This window comes from Chiloscyllium plagiosum, chromosome 7 (assembly GCF_004010195.1).
Source record: "Chiloscyllium plagiosum isolate BGI_BamShark_2017 chromosome 7, ASM401019v2, whole genome shotgun sequence".
Classification (NCBI taxonomy): domain Eukaryota; kingdom Metazoa; phylum Chordata; class Chondrichthyes; order Orectolobiformes; family Hemiscylliidae; genus Chiloscyllium; species Chiloscyllium plagiosum.
This window is the reverse complement of record NC_057716.1, coordinates 57,869,484-57,879,187: the sequence shown is the minus strand read 5'-3', so window position 1 is coordinate 57,879,187 and position 9,704 is coordinate 57,869,484. Positions and strand designations below refer to the sequence as shown.

The following is a 9,704-nucleotide window of genomic DNA, read 5'->3' as shown; positions in this document are numbered from 1 at the left end:
ATCAACAAACACATCGACCTGGACCCAATATACCGATCACTGCAGCGGACAGCTGGAACTGACAACCGGAAGCGGCAGAGACAAACCACTATAAATGCTGGAGGAAACAACACAGAAGTGCTTCACAGGAGGCTCCCAAGCACTGAGGATGTCATCTAGACAGGGGACGAAACGTCTGCAACACAAATTCCCAGCTCGGCGAACAGAACCACAACATACTTTCAGATCATTAGCCCATATTTCCCATTATTTCACTCAGTGCACTTTTGTTTAATAATGCTCTTGTGAAGTGCCTTGGGCATTTTACTACGTTAAATCTCTTAATTTAAATGTGTGTTGATGATGACATGTGGTGCATACAGTAAAATGAACATAGTACATTGTTGTTGGAGGTCTGGGCCCAAACATGTTTTTGTCAGTGTGTGTATTCATGATTATTAATAATGGAGCACACCACAGCAATGAATAATGAAGTCTGTAATTAGGGACAATCTTACCTTAGCCCCTTAGTTCTGGCAAAAATAAATATGTTGCAGGAGTTGGCTTTTTGATGTGTATCTCGGTGTAACCTGCTAGACGACCCTAATTGTGGCTTCTAAATTTCACTAAGGAAATGAAACCATAAAAATGTCTGGCTTTGGCAGGCGTAAGACTTTCGAACATAGCTTCATTTAAGAAGAACTGTATTTTCAGGGATTATCACTGCAAAGGAAACACTTTATCCCAGCAACATATTATTTTATAATTCGCAGTGGGTAAGGCTGTGCAGAAGCAGCAAACCAGCAGGAAACCATGCTTGCCTCCAGAACTGGGTTGTGAGGCCAAGATGTTTATTATTAACCAGCTATCAACTGACATGTAATTTGAATAGAATGCAGCACTGAAGTCTGGCCTTGGGATCTACCATTTTTCCTTTTTAATAACACAGCAAACAGGGTATTCTGTTGGGCAGACAAGTAGAGGAATTTTCAATAATTTTCCCTTGCATCTTCTGCAAAGTATTTACTTAGCTCCCCCACCCCACACATCCACCTCTATTTTTAGGATGTTGTGTTCATGTGCCTGTTTAAAGTTTGCTGGAACTGTATTATAACATTTATACAGTAACTTTCAGCACATTGACCTAAAAGAAACAACCAGCAGAATGCTGATGTTTCAAAATTGTTGGCATGATTTCAGCTATCTAAACATATGTTATCTGGCTCAACCAGCAGTATTTTGAGAAAAAAAAATTCACCAGTGTGCTGTATGCAAGCTGGTTGGTTCAAGAGCGTTATGGTTTCAGAAATGCCCTGAAGCTAGGGAGTATTTGGATAGCTCAAGTATACTGTTGTCTGTCTGTTTGTGATTGGTTTTCCTGTTTAATTGTGTATTTCTTCCCACTGACTATTTTTGTCTATTTAAAAAAAATCAGATGTGCATGGGGGAGACAAAGATGCATTGAAATGTTAATTGTGGTGTGGTGTGTTTTGTTTCAGTTGTATGATGTTAACTGGTACAATGATCCTTCCTATGTTGGTGACATTGACCTTTCGAAGTTCAAGCTGTGAAGGTAAGGAATAGTAATTATTGGATTTTTACCCTATAAGACTATAAGGCATAGAAGCAGAAATCGGCCAGCTCTGCCATTCAATGAAGTCATGATTTGGTCTAATAATCCGCAATTCTAACTTGTCTTTTCCTCATCCTTTGATGCCCCACTGATTAAAAATCTGCCTTTTCATGTACCTCATAATAATGACCCAGCCTCAACAGCCATCTATGGTAAAGAAACACATAGATTCACTACCCTCTGAGAGAAGAAATTTCTCTCATTTGTCTTAAAAGTGCAACCCCTTGTTCTGAGATCATATCTTTTGGTCCAAACCATTCCCACAAGGGGAGCAACTTTCTGCATCTAGGTGAAAGTAAGGACTGCAGATGCTGGAGATTAGAGTTAAGAGAGTGGTTCTGGAAAAGCACAACAGGTCATGCAGCATCCAAGGAGCAGAAAAATCGACGTTTCGGGCAAAAGCCCTTCGTCAGGAATGAGGCTGCAGCCTCGGAGGTGGAGGGGGATAGGGCTGGGGGGGTTAGGGTTAATTGTAGAGGACCCAGCACCAATCCTTGTGGCACTCCACTGGTCACAGGCCTCCAGTCTGAAAAACAATCCTCCACCACCACCCTCTGTCTTCTACCTTTGAGCGAGTACATCCTGTCCCTCAGGATTCCCTCCAATTTTAGTACTTTTCTATTTTGTGGAAACCCCAATTTTGCTTTAGTTTACTGGAAAAATACTTACTTTGTGAAAGTTATACTGGACTAAACATATTCTAAATTTCCAATGTGTATGTGTTGGATGAATTGTATAATATTCCAAAGAAATTGTATTACTAGAAGACCTAAGGGGCAACTTTTTCACGCAGAGGGTGGTACGTCTATGGAATGAGTTTTCAGAGGAAGTGGTGGAGGCTGGTACAATTGCAACATCTAAAAGGCATCTCGATGGGTATATGAATAGGAAGGGTTTGGAGGGATATGGGCCTGGTGCTGGCAGGCGGGACTAGATTGGGTTGGGATATCTGGTCGGCATGGACAGGTTGGACCGAAGGGTCTGTTTCCATGCTGTACATCTCTATGACTCTATAATAGTTGACCTGACAAATCTAGGTCTGCTCTCGGTAGAGTTTTTTCTTTTATGCATTCTTGGTTTTTCTCTCTTTATCCCATGCAGAGGTAGAAAGATATTTTCACTTCAAAGGCCCTGTTGCTCTTCCACTTACAACTTTGGTTGAGGTCTTGTTTGTGACAATCAGAGGGCTATCATCAGACAGAATTTCCTAAACTCAAAGACTCCCCGTGTCACTCATTCTCAAGGTATTTCCGTCACTGCTTTGAAAAGCAATGCTGTCTTCCATAACTAAAAAATCTGCATCGCTTGATGCAGATGGGTATGAGTTAAAGGAATGGGCCAACAATGGGTAATGAGTTAAAGGAATGACACATCATTTGAAATTGGATTTTAACTCTGACTTTAGCAACATACTTTAAGATAAGGTTCTAATGACAAAACTGGCAGAAAGTGGAAGAAGAATGCCTCTGAAAGAAAAGCCTTCCAAACATTTGTTTTAACTTGAAACATTAGTTGGCAAGAAAACAAAGTCATAAAGATGGAATTCCAATAAGTCTGCATTTATTTATACAGATCACAGACATCACTTTGAGGGACTGCAGTGATCAATTTAAAAGCTCCAGCAAGCATAACCTTGCAGCAGTTGCAATAATTCACACTTGTTGCAATGGAAAAATATGTTTGAGGCCAATAGTAGATGCTTCTTTACTGAGAATAAAAGTTTTAAAAAAAAACCCACTTTTTTTGTGTTTTTGCTGAGCCAGCATAGTTTGCCCTTGAACTGCATGGCTGACTGGGCCATTTTAAAAGACAGTCAACCACATTGATGTGTGTCCGGGATCACACTTAGGTGTAACCGTACAGTCATAGAGACACACACGGGAACAGACCCTTTGGTCCAACTCATCCATGTCGACCAGAGATCCTAAATTAATCGAGTCCCATTTGACAGCACTTGGCCCATACGTCTCTAAACCCTTCCGATTTACATACCCATCCAGATGTCTTTTAAATATTGTAATTGTACCAGCTTCCACATGTCCTCTGGCAGCTCATTCCATGCACACACCAATCTGCGTGAAAAAGTTGCCCCTTTAGGAGTGCATCTGGGAAAATTAACAAACAGTGAAATTCACAATTGATCTTGGAGGAATTGTTGGGTGAAGTTCACAGCACAGAATCGGATAAGTTAATCGTTGTTTTAAGTGTGGCCTGCAGAGAATCGGCAATAGTGAGTAGAGTGGCGTCTTTCTTGATTTTGTTTGTTTTTTGGAGATATGTCTCTTGATTAAACTTAAAATATAAGCCATAACTATTAATTTAACCTGGGGCAGTGTTTGTAGAGGAATAAGACGGTGTTATTTTCTGGGTCTATAGATTATGAAGGAGCAAAAATGGCCTTTAATAGAGTGATATGTACTTCTTGTCAGATGTGGGAGTTTGAGGAGAGTTTAAGGGTTACTGTGGATTATATCTGCCATAAATGCTGTTGGCTGCGAATCTTATCAGATCAAATGGATCAGTTGGAGAGGCAGTTAGAAGCAATGAGGAATTTGCAACTGCAACAGCAACAGTATGTGATGGATGGCAGTTGTAGGAAGTGGGGGAAAGTCTCAGATACAGTCACATAGATGGGTTAACTCCAGCAAAGGTAAGAGAGATAGGTAGCTATTGCAGGAGTCTTTTGTGGATATACCCTCTAGTTCTGGACTCCTCCCCATGCTCCTTATCATTGTATAAACTTCTATAAGGTCACCCCTCGATAACGGCTTTTCTTGCCTAAAAGACAGTAGTGACCAAATGGGCATTTACTACAATTAACAATGGTTACATAGTTGCTTTTAGTCTAAGGTTTAGTTCCAGATTTTCATCAAATTCAAATTTCACCATTTGCCACGGTGAGATTCAAATTCATGTCCCCTTGGACTCTGATTTAGACATTACCTTTACAGTACGGTGGCTCAGTGCTGCCTCATAGCACCAGAGTTCCAGGTTCGATTCCAGCCTTGGATGACTGTCTGTGTGGAGTTTGCACATTCTCCTCATGTCTGCGTGGGTTTCCTCCCACAGTCCAAAGGTGCGCAGGTCAGGTGAATTGGCTGTGCTAAATTGCCCATAGTGTTAGGTGCATTAGTCCGAGGGAAATGGGACTGGTTGGGTTACTCTTCAGAGGGTCGGTGTGGGCTTGTTGGGCCGAAGGGCCTGTTTCCACACTGTAGGGAATCTAATCTAATCTACTCTATTACCTTCCCCCTGATACCACTTAAGTATCGTGGTTTTGAGATTTTATACGTTTGGAACTATTGTGAGAAGGATGTACGGACAGTTATGATTGACCTTTAGTACTTTTTGTGTTAGTGATTCATAGTTATTATGTTACCTGTTGTCATGGGCTTGATTAGTTGCTTCTTAAGAATTTTCCAATGGCTCACTTTATTTTTGAACTTTTGTTTTTCAGAGGAGAAGCCAAAATTAAGTGCAGGCCTCTATAAGTGCGTGTGTGAAGGGATGTTTTGTGGAGGAGAGGATCAGTGTGTAGGGCAGCAGTGTTTCGCATCATTGAGCATAAATGATGGTCATCCAGTTTATCAAAAAGGCTGCTTCCAAGTTTATGAACAGAGTAAGCTGACATGCAAGACTCCACCATCAGCAGATCAGACAGTAGAATGTTGTCATGGCAATTTGTGTAATATGAATATTACAGCTCAACTGCCACCTAAAGGTAAAACTTTCTTAACAAACTTTGTGACTTATCAAAATGTTGACATCTACTTTTATAATTGCCAACTATTTCACAGATGCTGATATGCAAGATCCAACTTCACACTGTGCAGCAGGAGAGACAAAAGTAACGTGTGTAGAAAACATGCACCATGCTGAAATGTGAGGGAATTCACTTACATCCAAAACTGCACTTTTCTGCCATTGCAAATTGAGTACAAAGCACTTTGATTTCGTTGTATGAACTTGTAAGGGAATTAAAAAATTGGAGATTATTAATACGTTGGCATTGTTAAAGCATGCATAATTGTGTTTTATTTCCTGTGTCGTTTGAATCTACACCGCTTGTTGAGGTATTCTTATTCCTTTCTTCAGTTTACAGAAGTTAAAAATTCTGTTCTTCAAAAGAGATCAGGAATGGTTGCTAGCTGTATTGTTTCTAGTTTTCTATTACTCTAACCATCCTGCTTGGGGTACAAAGATGGAAGGTCTCAGCCATAAAGGGATATCAATATGAAGAATTTAAAATTTGAATGCAACAGGAGCTAATCCTGGACAATGAGGGATTTAGAACACATTAGGACATGGATTCAATGTGCTGGATGAGCTGAAATATATTGTGTATGTTGGGGATGAGGCTGGTGAGCTGAGCACTGCACTGGCCAAGTCTTGATGTGGATCAGTGTTTCCAGCAGCAGATGAACAGATACAAGTGACATTCTGAGTCAGCCTTGGGTGTTGGCTGATCAAATTAGTAGCAAGGGTGATGAATTTCTTGAGGGGCCAAAGGCAATAATCTTGACCTTCACAACATTTGACTGCATAAGATTGTAATTCTTCCAAATGTAGATGTCAGGCACAGGGCAGAGGAGATCAAAGTAAATGATGGTGAGGCAGAGTGGGTGTCACTAGTGTATATGAGGTAATGTTTGCAGTTGATCTTTTAAATTGTGAATAGCTAAACATTTTGAAGATGAGGTGAGATCTGCCACTTCAGTGCAAGTACTTTTAAATTACAGGCAAAGAAGTTTTACATAATGTGAATTGTTTTAAAGATCATTATTGCTGATAGGGTTCTGTTGGACAATGCAATGGTAATGCCATATATGGGGAAAATGGCACAACAGAAACTTCTCAAGTAATTGGAGGCGGAGAGGTGGTATTGTATGCAGCTGTGTTGGAAAAATGTAGAATATTGTAATACATGTTTTAGTTAGATTTGGATACAGGTAGTTCTCTTATAAAGCATGTTTCAGCAATGCGATTTGGCTATAACACTGCTGAAGAAGTAGGGAATGGTATTTTCGAGAATGCTTGCCTCTGTTCGCAATAGCATGATTCCAGCGGCGATTGTTTCATGCACTCGGTTCTGCTTGTGCGCCGATGTCAGCTGCTGTTAGAGCATGTAAGAGGTACAGGAGTATATATTGAGCAGCTTCATCTCAAAGATTAAACAAATGAATGTTCACTGCTCTCCCTCTCAGATAAGAATATTCTTGTATAATATCCTTTAAATTAACCTCTAAGAAACAGTCAGAAGACAATGAACCACAGCTATCCAGAGCAAAACTGCACCTGAAGGTGGTGGTGATGATGATGACCCTCTGTCCCTGTATTAACAATATTTTTTCAACGTAATGTGTTAAATTTACTTTTGTTTTGTTAATAAGTTTGATTTAAACCTTCGTTCAGGTTGTGCTATACTTTGTGTTAGGCTTTTGGATGATTTTTGAGCAATTGAGTGATTTTTTTTTTGCTGGTCTGTCCCTCCCTCCACTTTTCCCATAGGCCTCATCATTTCTATTAAGCGATTTTCTATTAAGTGAGGTTTCATTGGAATGCAACTACAGTGTTAAAGGAGCATTACCTGTATCTGGCATTGTCTTTGTAATGGCACTCGTGTAAATGAGACTTGATCTTGCCAGAGATTGACTGCTTCTGACATTAGTGTTGTGACATTGTACCAGATAAGTACTACCTGTTCCACTAGTTTGTAAAGTTTTAGACTGTACTGCAAACAGCAACAAGAGATACATTTTTGCAACGCACTTTGACTGACTGCAGTGTCCCTGTGTGGAATGCTACACCTCTGATTCTGTCCACTGGAGAATTTTCACTTCCCTGGATTTCCAGTTTGTCTCCTCCTTATCATTTGGTAGGAAAATTAAACATAAGGGCCAAACCCCTCTATCTCTAAGCTTTGTACCTTTACGATAATGATAGGTGAGCAACAGGAGAGTTTATTTGGGGTGATGCCTTATTTTATAGGGTGATAAACTGATTTAGGCCCTAATTCTTTCTGTCTCTGTGGTATTTCAGGTTTGTACTGTCAATTTTGATGACTTCAGCAACCTGATAAGCATGAAATACAGTCTATTTCCCGCTTGGGTACATATTGCAATAATATGGCCAACCTTGTGTAGATATTCCTGTCTGGTGGATATTTGAGACAATGAAGCATCTAGTTCAGTTCACTAGGGTCGGGGAGTCCAGAAAAGAGGGCGTAGGTTTAAGGTGAGAGGGGAAAGATATAAAAGAGACCTAAGGGCAACTTTTTCAAGCAGAGGGTGGTACATGTATGGAATGAGCTGCCAGAGGAAGTGGTGGATGCTGGTACAATTGCAACATTTAAGAGGCATTTGGATGGGTATATGAATAGGAAGGGTTTGGAGGGATTGGGCTTGGTGCTGGCAGGTGGGACTAGATTGTGTGGGATATCTGGTCGGCATGGACAGGTTGGACCGAAGGGTCTGTTTCCATGCTGTACATCTCTATGACTCTATATCCAACACAGCACTATATGAGATGCTTGTCGAAATTGCTTCCCTAACTTGATGATAGTGGTTGTGAGACTTTCTGTTTCTTGATTGACAAAACTCTTCTCGATTTTTGCCTAAATCTTTAGTTCTGTGATAGATCTACAGCTTAGATTAGATTCCCTACAGTGTGGAAACAGGCCCTTTGGCCCAACAAGTCCACACCAACCCTCTGAAGGGCAACTTATTATATAATTATTCTTTATTGAAATATCTCCCAAAGTATAACAGCATTTATAGATCAGCCTTTTATCATACCTGATTTATATAATCTCTGCAGGTTGTCAAGACAACCTAATCATGAAAATAAACAGTAAAAACAACAATGAAACTATAGTATCATTAGCATGTAACCGTTTTGATACTTATAGGCTACATCATCTGGGAATCATTATCATCATGAACTGAAACAGCTTTATTCAGATTTCTGCATGATTCTTTAGTAGATCAGTATTTCAGTTTGGTGTGTCTGGTCATTATTATCAAATTTGAGACTTGCTTTGAATCTCTTTAAACAAGTCATTGCTGGAACAAGCACTTCGTTGCAGCCATCCTGTCAATACTATTGGCTATCACTGTCCTTCATTTTCTGCTAAGTGCAGTACAGGTAAAGGCATGTAGAAATTTCAATAATTAGGATTCACATACATTCCTCACACAAGCCTTATTAACTTGTTATTTTAGTTGGAATTTAAGATTATGCACCTCCTTAACTTCCATGGTAGCTTTGGGACTTAAAGGCAATCAGTCTCCATAATCTAACATTTTTGGGTTTGAGTACAATATGTAAAATATCATTTTGCAATTTTATGTTTACATTTCTAGATGAGTTTTGTTGGTAATAACTGTAATGCTTCTCTTGTAGACGTGCTCTTGTCACACAATTTAAGTTTTTTCTTAGAGTTCAAGTAACTTGACCTTTCGGTTCACATTTTGGTGTTTGTGAGGAATGGTTGCCCATCTCTCATCTGTCCTGAGCATTAAGTTATGCTGCTGGTTAGTTCTTTTACTCTGGCACTGTAAGACAATTCAAATTTTGGCAGGTGGGTACTGCAGATGCTGAGATTAGAGTCAAGATTAGAGCAATGCTGGAAAAGTACAGCGGGTCAGGCAGCATCCGAGGAGCAGGAAAATCGACGTTTCAGGCAAAAGCCCGTCATCAGGAATGTAGGCCTTTTGCCCAAAACGTCGATTTTCCTGTTCCTCGGATGCTGCCTGACCTGCTGTGCTTTTCCAGCACCACTCTAATCTTGAATTCAAATTTTGGTTTTATCCACTAATATCATTTATTGTATCCGTTGCTCCCGATGCGGTCTCCTCTACATTGGGGAGACTGGGCGCCTCCTAGCAAGCGCTTTAGGGGAACATCTCCGAGACACCCGCACCAATCAACCAAACCGCCCCGTGGCCCAACATTTCAACTCCCCCTCCCACTCTGCCGAGGACATGGAGGTCCTGGGCCTCCTTCACCACCGCTCCCTCACCACCAGACGCCTGGAGGAAGAACGCCTCATCTTCCGCCTCGGAACACTTCAACCCCAGGGCATCAATGTGGA

The 9,704-nt window shown here is 40.6% G+C and overlaps 1 protein-coding gene across 2 annotated transcripts in view; it reads left to right on the top strand.

Moving 5' to 3' along the window:
* LOC122551613 (activin receptor type-1-like) overlaps window positions 1–9,704 on the top strand; it is a 110,979-nt gene that overhangs the window by 53,350 nt on the left and 47,925 nt on the right. For both annotated transcript variants that reach the window (XM_043693798.1, XM_043693797.1), the window contains exons 2-3: window positions 1,479–1,552; window positions 5,070–5,333. In XM_043693798.1, coding sequence (XP_043549733.1) covers window positions 1,479–1,552; window positions 5,070–5,333 — 338 coding nt within the window. The remainder of the gene's footprint in view (window positions 1–1,478; window positions 1,553–5,069; window positions 5,334–9,704) is intronic.